Source organism: Bombina bombina, chromosome 1, assembly GCF_027579735.1.
Source record: "Bombina bombina isolate aBomBom1 chromosome 1, aBomBom1.pri, whole genome shotgun sequence".
Lineage (NCBI taxonomy): Eukaryota > Metazoa > Chordata > Amphibia > Anura > Bombinatoridae > Bombina > Bombina bombina.
Window position 1 is genome coordinate 982,663,399 of NC_069499.1, and position 20,615 is coordinate 982,684,013.

General features: G+C 42.8%; 1 protein-coding gene across 2 annotated transcripts in view; it reads left to right on the plus strand.

Moving 5' to 3' along the window:
• The window catches only part of SLC17A9 (solute carrier family 17 member 9), a 108,217-nt gene that overhangs the window by 49,757 nt on the left and 37,845 nt on the right, over positions 1 to 20,615 (plus strand). For both annotated transcript variants that reach the window (XR_008401466.1, XM_053708492.1), the window contains exons 10-11: positions 5,717 to 5,832; positions 6,890 to 6,945. Coding sequence is in view for 1 of the 2 variants with exons in the window: in XM_053708492.1 (XP_053564467.1) it covers positions 5,717 to 5,832; positions 6,890 to 6,945 (172 nt within the window). In the remaining variant the exon portion in view is untranslated. The remainder of the gene's footprint in view (positions 1 to 5,716; positions 5,833 to 6,889; positions 6,946 to 20,615) is intronic.

A 20,615-nucleotide genomic window follows, 5' to 3' on the forward strand; every position in this document is an offset into this window, starting at 1 on the left:
CTAAAGTAGTTTCTGACCGGAACATTAATCAGGAGATTGTTGTTCCTTCTTTATGTCCTAATCCTCCTTCTCAGAAGGAACGGCTTCTGCACAATCTGGACGTGGTACGTGCACTAAAATTTTATTTACAGACGACTAAGGATTTTCGTTAGTCTTCTGCCTTGTTTGTAGTTTTCTCGGTAAAACATTAGGGACAGAAAGCTACGGCTACTTCTCTTTTTGGCTGAAGAGTATCATACGTTTTGCCTATGAAACTGCTGGACAGCAACCTCCTGAGAGAGTTACGGCTCATTCCATGAAGCTTCTGTGGAACAGATTTGCAAGGCTGCAACTTGGTCCTCTCTTCACACTTTTTCAAAATTCTATAAATTTGATACTTTTGCCTCTGCTGAGGTGCTTTTGGGAGAAAGGGTTCTTCAAGCAGTGGTTCCTTCAGTTTAGGTTCTCTGTCTTGTCCTTCCCTTATCATCTGTGTACTCTAGCTTGGGTATTGAATCCCATTAGTAATTAGATGATCCGTGGACTCATCCTGTCATTAGAAAGAAAACAAAATGTATGCTTACCTAATACATTTCTTTCTTGACATGATGAGTCCACAGCCCGCCCTGTTTTTTAGACCGGGTATGAGTATGTTATAAACTTCAGACACCTCTGCACCTTGTTACTTCCTTTCTCTCCTTTACTTCGGTCGAATGACTTGGGTGGGAGGGAAGGGAGGTGATATTTAACAACTTTGCTGTGGTGCTCTTTGCCGCCTCTTGCTGGGCAGGAGTGATATATACCATTAGTAATTAGATGATCCGTGGACTCATCGTGTCAAGAAAGAAATACATTTATCAGGTAAGCATAAATTTTGTTTTTTTTCTTCATAATGGTAACACAGAAGATATTGTCAGTGTGGTGCCTTGTATATTTATGGAAATGAAGGGTTAATATTCCTAGTAAGGGGATTATTTAACAGGGGGGTTTATACATGATATTGTTTGTGTTATAGCTGCGTTATGTGCGAGATGTGGCTCTGGCAATATGTGGAACTTCAGGTTGTCTTACGGGAGTATTGCGCCGCCAATTTTGGCGCGTTTTCTCCTTAGTGCAGGGGCGGTCCGGTGAGGCATCCCATGTGACGGGGTGGTCTCCATTTCCTTGGTTGATCAGCGGTGCAGGAGACAAAACTGTTTCTGTAGTCCGGGGAGGTGGTGAGTGCCCTGGCCATTGGTGGTATAAAGGTGCCTGTTTATTAAGCTATTCTAGTCCATAATTAAAGCGAAAGCTATGGAGGACTCTCATGTGTTAGAGGGTTCTACCTCTTTTTAACAAAGTCTCATTCCTGTATTTATTGTGAGGAGGTTCTTGTAGATCAGCCTGCTCAACTATGGTCCACATGCATTGATAAAGTTGCGACATCTAAGAGTAAAAGGATGTCTAGTACAACTGAGCCGTCCTCCTCTGAGGGTTTCCTGTCCCATGAGGTGCGTTCCCTTCTTTCATCTCTGATTGCACATGCAGCGCCCCAGGGTCCAACCGATACTTCTTCGGGAGAGATTTGTTGGCCGTCAGACTTTGCGGACCAACTAAAAATGGTGGTAACGAAAGTGATCCATGCCTTACCACATTCTGCTAAGCGTAAGGTGTATCATGGCAGCCCGACCCAGGGGTTTTCAACTCCTATGGATATACCAGAGGCTTTATATGATGACAAGGACCACTCCGACCTGATTTTAGGTTTAGGATAGAGAATTGGGGCAGGTGCTTGCCACTCTGGAGGTTCTGGAACCTAAGTTTGTGGAGGAACCTTCGATTCCTAAGCTTGATAAGGTATACGAGAACAGGGTAGTACCTCAGACCTTCCCAGTTCCCGTTAAGATGGCTAATATTATTAAGAATGAATGGGAGTGATTAGGTTCTTCCTTTTCCCCTTCTTCTTTCTTTAAGCTGTGGGGAACTGTCCCTAAAGTGGATGGTGCTATCTCCACGCTTGCGAAGCGGACAACTATTCCTCTCGAGGATAGTTTGTCATTTAAAGAGCCCATGGATAAAAAGTTGGAAAACATGTTAAGGAAAATGTTTCAGCACACAGGGTTTGTTTTTCAGCCAGCAGCGGCCATAGCTGCGGTTTCCGGAGCTGCAACATATTGGTGTGAATCCCTGTGTTATATGGTTGAGGGGGAGACTTCCATCAACGAGATACAGGAGAAGATTAAGGAGTTGAAGGTTGCCAATTCTTTCATTTGCGATGCCAATATGCAAATTATTTGCCTGAATGCAAAGGTTTCATGATTTTCTGTTTTAGCTTGCAGGGCTCTGTGGTAAAAGTCTTGGTCTGCGGACATGACCTCTAAGTCGAGGCTGTTGTCCCTGCCTTTTCAAGGAAAGATTTTGTTCGGTCCAGGGTTGGTTTTGATCATATCCACAGTTACGGGAGGCAAGGGAGCTTTCCTACCGCAGGATAAGAAGGCTAAGCCTAAAGGATCTAATTTTCTTCCCTTTCATGCGGACATGGCCCAGCGCCGGCAGCACGCCGCAAAAGCGGATCAATCCAAGGGAACTTGGAAGCTTGCTCAGTCTTGGAACAAGTCCAAGCAGAACAAGAAGCCCGCTGAGACAAAATCAGCATGAAGGTGCGGCCCCCGACCGGTCTCCGGACCAAGTAGGGGGCAGATTGTGTCTCTCACTTCTCCGAAGCCTGGTTGCAGGATGTTCAGGACCCTTGGGTTCTAGAGGTTGTCGCCCAGTGTTACAGGATAGGATTCAGGTTCCATCCACCCAGGGGCAGATTCCTCCTGTCAAAGACCTTCAAGACCGGAAAAGAGAGAGGCCTTTCTAGAATGTGTGAGGGATCTCTCCTCTCTAGGTTTTATCGTACCAGTACCCCAAGCAGAAAGTGGTCTAGGGTAATATTCATATCTTTTTGTGGTTCCAAAGAAAGAAGGCACGTTCTGCCCGATTCTGGACCTAAAGTGTTTAAACAAGTTTCTGGCTGTTCCATCGTTCAAAATCAGATCTATGCTGCCCCTAGTTCAAGAGGGACAGTTCATGACGACAGTAGACTTGAAGGACGCTTACCTTCATGTTCCAATTCACAGGGACCACTTCAAGTTCCTGAGATTTGCGTTTCTGGACCAACACTTCCTTTTGGTCTGGTGATAGCCCCGAGAGTCTTCACGAAGGTTCTGGGGCGCTACTTACAGTTGCCAGATCCAGAGGCATTGCTGTGGCGCCCTACATGGACGACATCTTAGTCCAGGCGCCGTCGTTCAGTCTCACAGAGGATCACTTGAGGGTTCTTCTTCTCTTGCTCCAATCTCCCGGTTGGAAGATCAACTCAGGAAAGAGTTTCCTGGTTCCCAGCAACAGGGTAGAGTTTCTGGGCACGATAATAGACTCAAGATCCATTAAGATTTTTCTCACAGATCAGCGATGCAGGAAGATTGCGTCCACCTGTTTTGCCCTTCAGTCCTCATCAAGGCCCTCGGTGGCTCAATGTATGGAGGTGATCGGGCTCATGGCATCCAGCATAGATGTAATTCCATTCACCAGGTTCCGTCTCAGACCTTTTGAGTTGTGCATGTTGAGGCAGTGGAACGGCAACCATTCAGATCTATCACAGCAGATATCCCTGGACATTCGGACTCAGAGATCCCTCTCTTGGTGGATCCGTCCGGAACAACTTTCCCCTGGGGACTTCCTTCCTGAGACCGTCCTGGAGCTTTGATCAGTCTACAGTGCTCTGAAGGCGTGACCTCTCCTGGGGTTGTTCTACTTCATCAGATTCCAGACTGACAGCATTACCTCGGTGGCTTACATCAACCATCGGGGAGATGTACGAGAACTCCCTAGCTTTGAGGGAGGTGTCTCGGATTTTGGAGTGGGCGGAGTCCCACATTTGCTCGGTCTCAGCAATCCACATTCCAGGTGTGGACAACTGGGAAGCGGACTTTCTCAGCAGGCAATCCTTTCATCTGGGGGAAAAGTCTCTCCACCCCATGGTGTTTGCAAAGATTTGTCTCAGATGGGGAATGCCAGAGAGAGATCTCATGGCATCCAGACTCAATTGCAAGCTACCCAGATATGGGTCGAGGTCAAGGGATCCCCAGGCAGAGCTGATAGATGCCTTAGCGGTGCCCTGGGGGTTTGATCTAATTTACATTTTTCCTCCATTACCACTTCTACCTCGTGTACTGGCCTGCATCAAACAGGAGCAAGCCTCGGCTATTCTGATTGCTCTGGCCGCGGAGGACATGGTTTGCGGATCTGGTGGGGATGTCATCCTCTCCGCCATGGAGGTTACCCTGTCGCAGGGATCTGCTGGAACAGGGGCCCTTTCATCACCAAAATCTATATTCTCTGAGGCTGACTGCGTGGAGATTGAATGCCTAGTCTTAGCCAAGAGAGGATTCTCTGAAGGTGATTGATACTCTAGTTCAGGCCAGGAAGCCTGTCACTCGTCGCATCTACCATAAGGTGTGCAGGACTTTCTTGTCCTGGTGTGAGAAGCATGGATATCCTTGGCACAAAGTGAAGGTATCCAGGATTTTGTCCTTCCTCCAGGATGGCTTGGAGAAGGGTCTTGCAGCTAGTTCCTTAAAGGGACAGATTTCGGGGTTATCAGTCTTGTTACATAGGAGGCTTGCTGAGCTTCCTGATATTCAGTCTTTTGTTCAGGATCTGTCTAGAATCAGGCCTGTTTTTAGACACACTGCTCCCCCATGGAGCATAAACTTGGTCCTAAGGGTGTTGCAGAGGGTTCCGTTTGAGCCTATGCATTCTATTGACATTAAGTTAAGAAATTCTGTCCTGGAAGGTCCTCTTCCTATTGGCTATTGCATCAACACAGAGTCTCTGAACTGGCGGCCTTGCAATTTGAGCCTCCTTATCTGGTATTTCATGAGGATAAGGCTGTTCTTCGCACCGGTTTGGGGTTTCTTCCCAAGGTGGTGTCTAATCGTAACATCAATCAGGAAATAGTTGTTCCTTCTTTGTGTCCTAACCCTTTCTCTTTGACGGAGAGGTTACTTCATAACTTGGATGTGGTTTGTGCTTTGAAGCTCTATCTTCAGGCTACGAAGGATTTCAGACAGTCTTTATCTTTTTGTAGTGTATTCTGGGAAGTGCAGGAGGCAGAGAGCCTCTGCTGCTACTTTGTCTCATAGGTTAAGCGAATCAAGCTCCCCAACCAAAAGGACAGAGGGTCATAAGCCTCCTCAGAGGATCACGGCTCATTCAACTAGAGCTGTGGCTTCTTCTTCGGCCTTTAAGAATGAGGCCTCTATGGAGCAGATTTGTAAGGCAGCTACCTGGTCCTCCTTACATACTTTACGACATTTTACAAATTTGACGTTTTTGCTTTGGCGGAAGCAGTTTTTGGGAGAAAGGTGTTGCAGGCTGTGGTGCCCTCAGATTAGGGTCTGCCTCCTTTTGCCCTCCTGTTTTCATTCAGTGTCCTCTAGAGCTTGGGTATTTGTTTCCCACAAGTAATGAATGAAGCCGTGGACTCTCCTCCCCACGATGGAAATGAAATTATCAGGTAAGCATAATTTATGTTTTTATACTATTGAAAAGGATACGTATTGCAACTGAATAAACATATTCATTACTACTATTTAGAAATTAAAGTTAATGAATGCCTTTAATGAATCCATCACTGTGTCATATCTCATTCACATTGTTGTGACATTGTGTGACTCTGTATCTTACAAATGTGATATTTTACTCTTAGATCATTGGAATGGGAGCTTCCAGCATTTTTATTTTCTGTGTTAGTAAAACAACCAGTTATTGGCGAGCTGTCTCTTTTGCCTCAGTTGCTGTTGGCTTGCAAACTTTCAATCACAGGTCAGTTCTCTGTGCTTATACGTTCGTATATGACTATATGTTTACTATTGTGACTGTATGAGGATGCGTGTATTACTATGTATACCGACTAAGCAATACTTTGTCCTAGATACAACATAACTAATATATTGCGATAAAAATGCCATGCAACATTGTCTTGTCACAGCCGGTAGTTGCAAGTTAAAGTGATGGTAAATCCTAGCGTTTGTGAAACGCTAAGATTTGCCAGTTCAACAATTATATGGGACTTTCAGTCATGAAGTATACAATACTTCATTCTGAAAGTTCCTTTATTTGTCTCCAGCGTTCGCCACAATGAGCACCTCACACTGCCCGCAGCAGAACACTATTTTTTCAATGAGGTGATGTTTCCACCTCTTAGCTAATAGCAGTGAGGCCTAGCTAGCATTATACCAGATAGCTAGCACGCTATTGGCTAAGATCACCCTCACTGAAAAATAGCGTTCTGCCGTGGGCGGCCTGAGGCGCTCAGCAGGACCTTTCAGCATGAATTATTTTATACTTCATGACTGAAAGTCCCCTTTATTTGTTGCACTGGTAAATCCTAGCATTTCAAAAACGCTAGGATTTGCCATCACTTTAAGCTCCATTATTGTCAATGAAGCCACATATCTCTTGTAACCATTCACTTTTCAGCGCTTAGAACGAGTTCTACTTTGAAGATAACAACATCACTACAACACCTTTTAAAACATTACAGAACCAACTAATTAAAACAAAATATCTACCTTTATAAAACAGTCCACCCAGCGCTACGGAATTTTGCGTCACTAAACAAATAAATTATAACATATGAGCAAAAGAAAACCTCTGCAACTACACAAAGGTCAATAAGTTTAGGCCATTTTTATGCATGTGTGCAACACGTGTATGTGATTGTATAAGGACCGCTAGACCTGTGTGTGAATATGACTATAGTACTATGACACTTTAGTATTTGTTGATAAACATTACTGTGTTTGTATCACTTTGTATATGTAACTGTCTCTTGCAATATGCTGTATGTAAGTGACTTTTTACTTCTGTCTTCATACAGTGGTATAACGGTTAATGTACAAGATCTGGCACCATCCTGCGCTGGTTTCCTTTTTGGTAAGCTGATCCCTTTCGCTCGCAAATAAGTCATAATTAGAGAAAACCATGGAGAGTAACTTCTGGGATAATAATTTATCAGGAATCTCTGTCTGTGACTTCTGCACATAGCTCTCCAAGAAATCAATTTATTGATTCCAATTAATTTCTCTGCGGGATGTGTGTGACTCCTTGGGATCTTGTGTGCACTAGAGATTTGTATGTTTAATATCTGGTGTTCACTGGGGTGTGTGACTCTGAAGGCTCACTATATGCACATCCTGGAATTCTTGCATATAATCACTGGGTCTCTCTGTATGTAATATGATGGAGGGTATATAGGGCTAGATTACAGTTGGAGCGCAATGTTCTGTGTGCTTGCGTTGGTGCAGAAATGCACCGTTTATGGGTGCACCTGTAATTCTACTTACTTTACAACTGGGAAGTAAACGCAAAGTAAAAAGTGTCACAAAATACATCAAAAGTACAATGTACATTTCAGTAACACATATTAACAATGTCTAATAAAAATGATTTAATCATAATAATAATAATAATAATACAGAGAAGTTAAGTTATAAGGGGTGAAAGTTAGGAGATGTCAGGGTTTAGGGAAAAAAAATGGGTTGAAAATGCTTTTACATAGGGATCCATTTGAACAACTTTATTAACATATATATCTCTTTAAATATATATGTATACATATATATTTGTATGTGTATATATATATATATATATATATATATATATATATTCATACATACTGTATATACACATTTTAAACACATATATATGCAAACATTTGTATACATATGTATTGCTGCAATGTTGCAATTGGGGATACGCATGCTGTGGCTGTGAGGCTGTTGCCATGAAAATGAGGCTCCATTCAAGTCTGAGGGAAATTTTTTTTATCTGCGATTATGTGCGCTGTGAAGGAGCAATATTTGTGGCCCAACCCGTAATCTCACGCTCAGTAGTGTGCGCAGACATTACAGGTTTGCAGAAGTCAAAATATGCGCTCAACTCACAATCTAGCCCATACTGAGTAACTGTGCATTATTGTATTTAAAGAGGTTCTAATAACAGATGAAACCATAAAACCAGATGTTGAGAGGTTTGGAAATGTCAGCAGAATCCCACAATTTTATTAGAAGTCCATAAAACAGAGTCATCATTTACGTAGTTTTTATTTAACTTTGTACTTTTCCAGGAAGTAGCTGGGTCACAGTTAGAAGGGGAAGTAAAAGTAAGCGGAAGAGACCAGTTCTGAGCTGGTACATCCCAACAGATTTGCCAGATTGAGTGAAGATGTTGGGGATATCAGTTCAGGGGTGGCAATGTCAGAGAGGGCTATTCTGCCTAGTATAGTGAACAGTCATTCAGTCATGGAAGAGGAGCATACAAGTCTGGGCCTGAGGCAGAGATGATGGTTGTAGGAGACCCTATTATTAGAAAGGTTGATCGGGTAAATTGTCATACTGGCCCTTTAAATAGAACAGTTTGCTGTATTCCAGGGGCTGCTTTTAAGCTTATTGAAGAGTGTATTGATAGATTGTTAGAGGGATCTGGCTCTGATCCTTCAGTCATGGTGCATATTGGCACTGATGAAGGAATCAGCAGGAGATGGAGTGTCCTAAAATTGACTTCAGGGAGTTAGGTAGCAAAGTTAAAGCAAGGACCTCCAGTATCATGTGCTAACTCAGTAAGGTAGAAGGAGATAAGGTCAGTTAATTCATGGTTAAAAACATGGTGCAAAAATGAGGGGTTTGACTTTTTAGTGCACTGGGCTGGCTTTTCACTAGAATACAATTTGTACAGTAAGGATGGATTGCACCTTAATGACATGGGTGCAGGTGTGTTAGGGGAGAGAATGGTAGCACTCTTAGAAAATCTTTTAAACTAGGCAAAGAAGGGGAGGGTCAGTCCAAGCATAATAGAACAGACACACCTAGAATATCTCAAGGAAGGGATGACAGAAGGGTATACTTAGGAAATATCACATTAGAAAGTTTGGAAGAAAATGCACCAAGTAGCAGCAGAAAGCACATGAAAATTAAATGTATGACGGCAAATGTAAGAAGCATGACAGGTAAAATGTGGAGCTGGAGCTCTTAGTTGCAGAAGAAGACTGATATTAGAGGGTTAAACTTTATTTAGGAGGGACAGGAGTAATAAAAGGGGTGGAGGAATTTGCATGTATATTAAACCTGACTTTAAATCTACTATAAGAGAAGATATTTATGATGATACAGGTGATAATGTGGAGACTCTGTGGGTTGAAATAAGGAGTGGGGGGGAAATCTTAAAAATATTACTAAAAACATGCTATAAGCCCCTCAACATTAGTGACATGGAGGAAACTCAACTAGTAATACAAATAGGAAAGGCTGCTAATAATAACAGTTCTGTAATTATGGTAGATTTTAACTACCCTAACATAAACTGGGCAAATTAAACTAGTAATTTAGCTTAGGGAGATATATTTTTAAATGCTCTTAGGGATAACTTTTTGTCACAATTAATAGAGGAGCCATCTAGGAATATTCTTCTTTATTTATAAAGCGCCAACAGATTCCGCAGCACTGTCCATGGGCACAAAGCTAAAAGTACAACGGTGAAACAATACAATATAAGACAAATGTTTTACAGACAAATACAGGGAGAATAGAGGGCCCTATTCCCATGGGGACTACAAAGGTGAGAATGATGTTAGTGAGCAGTTAGAAGAGGCCAACTTTTATGTAAGTAAAATTAATTTATCGAGTCGGGTGATAAGCTTCCCCAAACAAAAAGGTCTTTAGGGAGCTTTTAAAGGAGGAGAGGTTAGGGGAAAGTCTGACAGCTTTCTAGAGTATATTAGGAAAAAAATGGATAATATTAAGGTAAATAAAACTCCAGACCCAGATGAAATACACAAAAGGGTTTTACTTGAACTTAGCACTGTTATAGACAAACCTCTAGTCTTAATTTCTTCTACAAGATACGACGAGTCCTCGGATTTCATCCTTACTTGTGGGATATTAACCTCCTGCTAACAGGAAGTGGCAAAGAGCACCACAGCAGAACTGTATATATAGCTCCTCCCTTCCCTCCACCCCCAGTCATTCTCTTTGCCTGGGTTAGTACTAGGAAGAGGTAAAGTGAGGTGTTAGTTTTAGTTTCTTCAATCAAGAAGTGTTTTTATTTTAAATGGTACCGGTGAGTACTATTTTCCTTAGGGAGATATGGAGAAGATTTCTGCCCTGAGGTTGATGATCTTAGCAGATGTAACTAAGATCCATGTTGGTTCCCACAGAGCTTCTGAAGGTAGTACAAGAGAAATCTTCAGTGTGGAGAACGGTTTCATGCTACAAGCAGCATTGAGGTATGTTCAGTCTTTTTTAATTCTGAGGAGACTTAGTATATCAGAACTGGCTGACATTTTTTCCTGCAAGGGAAGGGGTAAGCAGTAGACTTGTACACATAGGGTATTACTGAAAATCCTGTATTTATTTATTTTATGACATGATACATGGCTGAAAGCAGTATGTAAAAGGGACACTGGGAGAGGCAGCTTAAACGATTTTATTTGACAATCAGTATGGCTGTAGTATTTATGTTGTGCTTTAAGGGGACCACATGGCTTTATATTGCTAACCGCTTCCCATGCGGTTGTACAGACTAATGCGACCATCGTCCATGATGGGCGGGCCTATTTTTGCGTGCTCAGATGCGCAGTTTCCTCTGACTGAGAAGGCAGCAGGCATTAGCTCCAGTTGGGCCTAAACTTGTTTTCTGTTAACCGGATCATTGTCGAGTCATTTTGCAGTACCCTGGGGGCAGGTAGGCGCCACAGCAGAGCTGTGGCGAGGTGCAGGGGTCATTTTTTTCAAATCGAATAAATATTTTGCTATAAATGTCTTTTAGAGGTTAAAATCACCCTTTGCTCTTAGGGTGCAATAATTTTTGGCACAATTGAATATGTGTATTTAATTATATTGTGTTATTTAATTTTTTTAGGCCGTTTTGAAAAAATTGTGCGCTTTTTTATTTCTTAAAGGCGCAGTACTAATTTTTCAAAAAATTGTTTAAATCAATAAAGTGTTTAACGACTTTTGTGGTTATTGCTAGTCTGTTCAACATGTCTGACATTGAGGATACTAATTGCTCTATGTGTTTAGAAGCCATTGTGGAACCCCCTCTTACATTGTGTACCTCTTGTACTGAAAGGGCCTTACATTGTAAAAAGCATATTTTAGGTAAAGAAAGTGTGCCTAAGAATGATTCTCAGTCTGAAGAGAATCAGGATATGCCATCCAATTCTCCCCAAGTGTCACAACCTTTAACGCCCACACAAGCGACACCAAGTACCTCTAGTGCGTCTAATTATTTTACTCTGCAGGAGATGGCTGCAGTTATGTCAACTACCCTTACAGAGGTATTATCTAAATTACCAGTATTACAGGGTAAACGCAGTAGGTCAGGTATTAATGTGAATACTGAATCCTCTGATGCTTTATTGGCTATTTCCGATGTACCCTCACAGTGCTCTGAGTTGGGGGTCAGGGAATTGCTGTCTGAGGGAGAACTTTCAGACTCAGGAAATATGTTACCTCAGACAGATTTGGAGCGTCATGTCTTTTAAATTTAAGCTTGAACACCTCCGCCTGTTACTTTGGGAGGTTTTAGCGACTCTGGATGATTGTGATACTATTGTACCACCAGAGAAATTATGTAAGATGGACAAATATCTAGAGGTGCCTACTTACACTGATGTTTTTCCGGTTCCTAAAAGAATTTCGGAAATTGTTAAAAAGGAATGGGATAGACCAGGTATACTGTTCTCTCCTCCTAATTTTAAGAAAATGTTTCCCATATCAGACACCATTCGGGACTCTTGGCAAACGGTCCCTAAGGTGAAGGGAGCTATAGCTACCCTGGCTAAGCGTACAACTATACCTATTGAGGACAGTTGTGCTTTTAAAGACCCTATGGATAAGAAGTTAGAGGGTCTTCTAAAGAAATTATTTATTCATCAGGGTTTTCTTTTGCAACCTACAGCTTGCATTGTTCCAGTTACTACTGCAGCAGCTTTTTGGTTTGATGCTCTAGAAGAGTCTCTGAAGGTTGAGACCCCATTAGAGGACATTTGGGATAGAATTAAGGCTCTCAAGTTAGCTAATTCTTTCATTACAGATGCAGCTTTTCAAATTGCTAAATTAGCGGCAAAAAATGCAGGATTTGCCATTTTAGCACGTAGTGCGTTATGGCTCAAATCTTGGTCTGCTGATGTGTCATCCAAATCTAAGCTTTTAGCTATTCCTTTTAAGGGTAAGACCCTATTTGGGCCTGAATTGAAGGAAATCATTTCGGACATTACTGGAGGTAAAGGCCATGCACTACCTCAGGATAAGTCTGTTAAGATGAGGGGTAAACCAAAATAATTTTCGTTCCTTTTGAAATTTTAAAGGAGTACCCTCTGCTTCCTCTTCCTCCACAAAGCAGGAAGGAAACTTTGCTCAATCCAACTCAGTCTGGAAACCCAACCAGGCTTGGAATAAAGGTAAACAATCCAAGAAGCCAGCTGCTGCTACAAAGACAGCATGAAGGGGTGGCCCCCGATCCGGGACCGGGTCTAGTAGGGGGCAGACTTTCTTTCTTTGCTCAGGCTTGGGCAAGAGATGTTCAGGACCCATGGGCATTGGAAATCGTGATCCACGGGTATCAATTGGAATTCAAGGATTTTCTCCCAAGAGGGAGATTTCATCTTTCACGATTGTCTATAGACCAGATAAAAAGAGAGGCGTTCTTACGCTGTGTAAAAGACCTCTCTACCATGGGAGTAATTTGTCCCATTCCAAAATTGGGACAGGGGTTTTACTCAAATCTTTTCGTGGTTCCCAAAAAAGAGAGAACTTTCAGACCCATTCTAGATCTCAAGTGTCTAAACAAGTTTCTCAGAGTCCCATTGTTCAAGATGGAGACTATACGAACAATTTTACCAATGATTCAGGAGGGTCAATATATGACTACCGTGGACTTTGAAGGATGCATACTTTCATATCCCTATTCACAAGGATCATCATCAGTTCCTAAGGTTTGACTTCCTGGACAAACATTTTCAGTTTGTGGCTCTTCCCTTCGGGTTAGCCACAGCACCCAGGATCTTTACAAAGGTTCTAGGGTCCCTTCTGGCGGTTCTCAGACCGCGGGGCATAGCAGTGGCGCCTTATCTGGATGATATTTTGATTCAGGTGTCAACTTATCATCTGACAAAGTCTCACACGGACACAGTGTTGTCTTTCTTGAGAACTCACGGTTGGAAGGTGAACTTAGAGAAGAGTTCACTAATTCCACGGACAAGGGTTCCCTTCCTGGGAACTCTGATAGACTCGGTAGACATGAAAATATTTCTGACGGAGGTCAGAAAGTCAAAGATTCTAAATACTTGCTGAGCACTTCAGTCCATTCCTCGGCCATCAGTGGCTCAGTGTATGGAAGTAATTGGATTAATGGTAGCGGCAATGGACATCATTCCATTTGCTCACTTTCATCTCAGACCACTACAGCTGTGCATGCTCGGACAGTTGAATGGGGACTATGCAAATTTATCTCCTCGGATAAATCTGGATCAAGAGACAAGAGACTCTCTTCTTTGGTGGTTGTCGCCGGATCATCTGTCCCAAGGGACGTGTTTCCACAGACCCTCGTGGGTGATAGTGACAACGGACGCCAGCTTCCTGGGCTGGGGTGCAGTCTGGAATTCCCTGAAGGCTCAGGGTGTATGGACGCAGGTGGAGTCTCTACTTCCAATTAATATTCTGGAATTGAGAGCAATATTTAATGCGCTTCAAACATTGCCTCAGTTGGCTTCGGCCAAATTCATCAGATTCCAGTCGGACAACATCACGACAGTGGCCTATATCAATCATCAGGGGGGAACCAGGAGTTCCTTAGCGATGATAGAAGTATCCAAGATAATTGAATGGGCGGAGGCCCACTCTTGTTATCTGTCGGCAATCTACATCCCAGGAGTAGAGAACTGGGAGGCGGATTTTCTAAGTCGACAGACTTTTCATCCGGGGGAGTGGGAACTCCACGCGGAGGTGTTTGCCTCACTGGTTCGCCGATGGGACAGACCAGAATTAGATCTGATGGCATCTCGACAGAATTCCAAGCTTCCAAGATACGGATCCAGGTCAAGGGATCCTCAGGCCGAACTGATAGATGCCTTGGCAGTGCCTTGGTCGTTCAGCCTAGCTTATGTGTTTCCACTGTTTCCTCTCCTTCCACGCGTTATTGCTCGGATCAAACAGGAGAGAGCTTCGGTAATCCTGATCGCGCCTGCGTGGCCAGGACTTGATATGCGGATCTAGTGGACATGTCCTCTCTGCCTCCGTGGAAACTTCCTTTGAGACAGGACCTTCTCATTCAAGGACCTTTTCAACACCCAAATTTAAATTCTCTGCAGCTGACTGCTTGGAGATTGAACGCTTGATTTTATCTACGCGGGGATTCTCAGATTCGGTCATTGATACTTTAATACAGGCACGTAAGCCTGTCACTAGAAAGAGCTATCATAAGATATGGCGTACATATCTTTTTTGGTGTGAATCCAAGGGCTACTCATGGAGTAAAATTAGGATTCCCAGGATTCTGTCTTTTCTCCAAGAAGGATTGGAGAAAGGGTTATCAGCAAGTTCCTTAAAGGGACAGATTTCTGCTTTGTCAATTTTGCTTCACAAACGTTTGGCAGATGTTCCGGATGTTCAGTCTTTTTGTCAGGCTCTATCCAGAATTAAGCCTGTATTTAGACCAATTACTCCTCCCTGGAGTTTGAATTTAGTTCTTAGAGTTCTTCAAGGGGTTCCGTTTGGACCTATGCATTCCATAGATATTAAGTTATTATCTTGGAAAGTTTTGATTTTGGTTGCTATTTCTTCAGCTCATAGAGTTTCTGAGCTTTAAGCTTTACAATATTATTCGCCTTATCTTATATTTCATTCTGATAAGGTGGTTTTGCGTACCAAACCTGGATTTCTTCCTAAGGTTGTTTCAAATAAGAATATTAATCAGGAAATTATTGTTCCTTCATTGTGTCCTAATCCTTCTTCTAAGAAGGAGCGTCTGTTACATAACCTGGACGTGGTCCGTGCCTTGAAGTTTTACTTACAGGCAACTAAGCATTTCCGTCAATCATCTTCATTATTCATTGTTTATCTGGAAAGCGTAGGTATCAGAAAGCTACGACTGCTTCTCTTTCTTTTTGGCTGAGGAGTATCATCCGCCTGGCATATGAGATTGCTGGACAGCATCCTCCTGAAAGAATTACGGCTCATTCTACTAGGGCTGTGGCTTCCACATGGGCTTTTAAAAACGATACTTCTGTTGAGCAGATTTACAAGGCTGCGACTTGGTCGCCTCTTCATACTTTTTCCAAATTTTCCATATTTGATACTTTTGCTTCTTCTGAGGCTGTTTTTGGGAGAAAAGTTCTTCAAGCAGTGGTGCCTTCTGTTTAGGTCTCTGTCTTGTCCCTCCCGTTTCATCCGTGTCCTGTTGCTTTGGTATTGTATCCCACAAGTAAGGATTAAATCCGTGCACTTGTCGTATCTTGTAGAAGAAAAGTAAATTTATGCTTACCTGATAAATTATTTTATTATACGATACGACGAGTCCACGGCCCTTCCTGTAATTTTCAGACAGATTTAGATTATATTTTATGTGTTATAAACTTCAGTCACCTCTGCAACTTTTAGCTTTTCCTTTTTCTTCCTAAACCTTCGGTTGAATGAGGGAAGGGAGGAGCTATATATATACAGCTCTGCTGTGGTGCTCTTTGCCACTTCCTGTTAGCAGGAGGTTAATATCCCACAAGTAAGGATGAAATCTGTGGACTCGTCGTATCGTAGAAGAAATTAATTTATCAAGTAAGCATAAATTTACATTTTTCAAGACTCGTTATCCTCAGGCAAAGTACCACAGGACTGGCGTTAAGCTGATGTGGTGCCACTCTTTAAAAAGGGAAGCAGGGCTGATCCAGGAAACTATAGACCTGTTAGTCTGACATCAATAGTGGAGAATATACTTGAAGAGGTTATATTGATGAGTATATTTGTGTAAACAAGATTGAGTTCAAATCGGCATGGTTTTATGAGAAATAGATCATGCCAAACTAATCTAATTAGATTCTCCGAGGAAGTAAGTAAAAATATAGATAGAGGGGAATCAGTTGATGTGATATACTTGGATTTTGCAAAGGGTTTTTATACAGAGCCACATGAGAGATTAATGTACAAAATTAAGGGACTGGGAATAGCTGGAAGTGTTAGTTCATGGATAAATAACTGGATAAAAGACAGGTAGCAATGAGTAGTAGAAAACGGATCATACTCAGATTGGACAAAGGCAATCAGTGGAGTCCCCCAGGGATCAGTACTGGGCCCTATTCTTTTTAATATTTTTAATAATGATTTGTAGCAACTATTAAATAGCACTATTTTTGCAGATGATACAGTGTTGTGTAAGGTCATTAGGTGAGAACAGGACAAACTTTTTTTTTTTAATAAAGTTTTTATTATTTTAAAACAGCATAAACAACAAGAGTAGTAGTGACAACATTTCACACAGACAGTGAGTAATAACAGATAATGGGTTACATCTCATATTCCTTCATTAGGGAGTCCATTAGCTGGAAATTAAGCAAAACTGTCCATACAACATTTCGAAGGATAAGAAGTTCTTCTAGGGGGCTCCACATAAAAAAAGAGAGGAACCCTTTGGCATTACTCATGATAAGACAGAACTTGCAACAGTAAATAAACATTCTCAATACAAACTTCTTGATTGTCAATAAGCTCAAATCTTATGTAATCATGAATATTACAGAAACCATAAAGGATAAGATAAGCTATCAGAAATAAATGTGGATACTTTGTTCACATCAGTAAAAACGTTATACCATCGAGAAAGTAAACACTGAGAGCAGTGAGAGAGGACGGATGGATCAAAACGCCCCCGTCGGAGGACTTTTGTCATAAAAAAAAAAAAAAAAAAAAAAAAAAAAGAAGGGGATGGGGGATGAGGGGAGAGCAGGGTAGAGGGAGACACTGAATGGGATGGTAAGCATTGGGAAAGAGGTACTACTACTTCAAGACGCATAATCCATCCCGAGGGGAAGAGTAGGTGTTGGCGCCTACGCAGATTCACTCAGGTCCATAGTTCCAGATCGTAATTTGCAGATCCTCTGAGCCATGGATATGGGACACATAGGATTCCATTGTTTTAACAAAGTCTAAGATTTCAACTACTTGCAACCAGGAGGGTACAGTCTGTTGGAGCCATAGTCTGGCCAGAGCTAGTTTGATTGCTAAGAAGAGATAAACGCAGAACATCCTCTGAGGGAGCGGTAGAGATGCGGGCAGCATATGGAACAGGCCCATGCTTGGTGATAATTGAATTGGGATGCCCCTCGCAATACAGTGTTGGCCAGCGCGTTGCCACAAAGTTTGGACACGTGGGCACGCCCACCAGATATGTAGTGGGGTTCCCAACTCGTCGCACCCTCTCCAGCATTTGGGGGAATTAATGGGTGAGATCTTAAACAGGCGTTGAGGCGTCATATGCCATTGTAATAGTATCTTAAGGAATAGTTCGTAGAGGGTTACACAGTGAACCGTTTTTTTGGTTAGCTGCGTGGCCGTTTTCCATTGTTGTGGTTCGTGTGTCAATGTTAGTGAGATTTCCCATTGTCTCACCGGGGAGGACTTATAAAAAAGAGGAGGGTCCAGAATATCTAAATAGGATGTTGTTAGCAATTTGATCGGGGGGGATATTATATCCCATCGGATCTCCCACCTAGTCCTTTCTCTCAATGGGTCTTTATCAAAGCCCCACGATTTGAGGTAGCTACGAAGTCTCCAAAATTCAAAGTGTAGAATAGTGGGTGGGTTGAACTTCCTAAGAAATGCTTGAAAGGTCAGCAAAGTATTTCCCTCGAATAGGTCTGCAACCTTAATTACCCCCAAATTAGTCCAGAGGTTGGGATGGGTGTCAGGGAGGGTTAGCAGTAGTCCTCTAATCGTGTGAGATGGGGATGGGTGGGGGGCAATAGAGGGAAGATTATGCGTCTTGTCCCAAAACTTTAAATTGGAGGCAATTATGTGATTGAGCAGAAGACCAGGGGGTCTAGAGTGTTTGGGAAGCCATATAAGGTCACGCAGAGTGAGCCCCACTGGAAGAGCTGCTTGTTCGATTTGTGCCCATCTGCTCTGTGTGGGTGAGCCCCATTGGGTCACATGTGACAATCTAGCTGCCTCATGATATTTTAGGATGCTCGGGGCAGCCGCCCCACCAGCTAGAATGGGTTGTTGTAATGTATTGATGGCCACTCTCGGTGCCTTGTTACGCCAAATGAATCGATTGCAGAGTTGCTGGAATTTATGAATCACGGTTTTAGGAATCGGGATGGGTAGGGATCTGAAAATATAGGTCAATTTTGGGAGAAGGCACATCTTGAAGGCGGCTATACGGCCCAGCCAGGAGAGTGAGGGGACATTCCATGTGGTGGTCGAGGCTGTGATAGTAGATAAAAGGGGAGAGAAATTCAAGTCGATAATGGTAGGTATATCATGTGAGAGGAAGATTCCCAAATGCTTGATGTGAGAGGTGGACCACTGGAACTTATATGTACTTTTCAGTATAGCAAGGGTGTCCTCTGGGATGTTTATGGCATACGCCTCTGTTTTCGAGACATTGAGTTTATAGTGACTAATGAGAGCAAATTTCTCAAGAAGAGAGAAGAGCTGAGGCAGGGAGGTAAGGGGATCTGATAGCAGCACCGTCAGGTCATCTGCAAAGAGTGCAGTTTTGTGTTCAACTTGGTGGATCTCTACGCCACCTATCCTTGTATTGGAGCGGATAGCCAAAGCCAAGGGTTCCATAGCAAGAACAAATATGAGGGGTGACAGAGGACACCCCTGTCTGGTACCATTGGTTATCTCAAAAGGTTCCGAGCAAAAACCTAGACCTTTGACTCTCGCAGATGGGTTCGAGTACAATGCCTTTATGGTTGTGATGAAGGATGGAGGAAATCCAAACCCTCTGAGCACGGCAAACATATAGTCCCATCTCACCCTGTCGAAGGCCTTTTCAGCGTCCAACGACAGGGTGGTGCAGGGTAGGTGCAGCCTCTTAGCCTCAAAGAACATGTTCAGTAGACGTCTCGTGTTATCCTGGGCTTGTCGCTTCAAAACAAAACCCACTTGGTCTGGATCTACCAAGGTGGGTAGAAGAGTATTAAGGCGTGTGGCTATTATCTTAGCGTAGAGCTTAACATCTAGATTCAGCAATGAGATGGGTCTATAACTCTCGCATTTAGTGGGATCTTTTCCTGGTTTCGGGATAGTAATTATAATTGCCTGCAGAAATTCAGCTGGGAGAGTGCCTATATCACTGGCCAGCCTGCAAAACCGCGTCAAGATGGGGATTAGCTGTAATTGAAATTTTTTATAGAAAAGGTCAGTAAAGCCATCTGGCCCAGGTGATTTAAAGGCTTTAAGAGATTTGATGGCTGCCTTAACTTCCAGAGCTGAAATAGGATTTCGGAGACTATCGGATTGTTCCTGGGAGATCTGTGGGAGGTTCAAAGGGGCCAAAAAATCATTAATAGTATCAGAGTTTAGAGGAGGAAGTGTATCGTCCTCCCGTAAATTATAAAGAGAAGCATAATAGTTTGCGAAAGCATTACCTATGTCTTTTGGTTTGGTGATATTACTACCCTGAACTGTCAGTGCCGCTATACGTGCCGCCGCCGTCCTCTGCCGCAGTTTATTGGCAAGAAGCCTATCGGCCTTATTGCCTTTATGGTAATAAATTTCCTTAAGCCGAAGGAGCCTCTCTGCTGTCCGTGTATGTTCTAGTCTTACTATTTGAGCCTTGACCTCGGTTAATTTTTTAAGTATCTGAGGAACGGGGTTCTTTTTATGTTCGTCTGTTACTTTGCGCAGAGTCGACATCAGCTGTGCCAAAGTTTCCCCTCTACGCTTTTTCAGGGCTGATGCAATTTTTATGAATGTGCCTCTGATGTACGCTTTCAGAGAAGCCCATAGGGTAAAGTCATCTACTGCATTATTATCATTTAGCAGCAGAAAGTCCGTAAGGTCTTTAGTGACGGAAGCTACCGTTTCCGGTGACGAGAATAAGCTAGGGGAGAGACGCCAGGTCGAGGAGCGGTGAAGTACCACTGAGGACTGCAAAGTGATGTGAACTGGGTCGTGGTCCGACCAAGGACACTGGGGAATCCACGCCCTGGATACTTTATCCAAAAGATTAGGGTCACAGAAAAAGTGATCAATACGCGAGTATGAATGATGTACCGAAGAGAAGAAGGTGTAGTCCCGGGCGGAGGGATGCAAGGCCTGCCAGATGTCAAAAAGGTTGAACTGGAACATCAAATTTTGAAATTTATGTGATAATTCAATAACAGATTTAGACGGTTTATGGGCCACGTTTGACTTTTTATCCACAAGTGGGTCCCACACCACGTTGAAATCTCCAGCCAGGAGTAGGAGGCCCTGCCGAAGAGTCTCTAATTTTTGAAGAAACTTCCGGAGGACACGGATATGAGATTTGTTGGGGCCATAGTATGAAGCTAAAGTGTAGAGAGTACTATCCAATCTGCAAATAAGTATTAGATATCTACCTTGGGG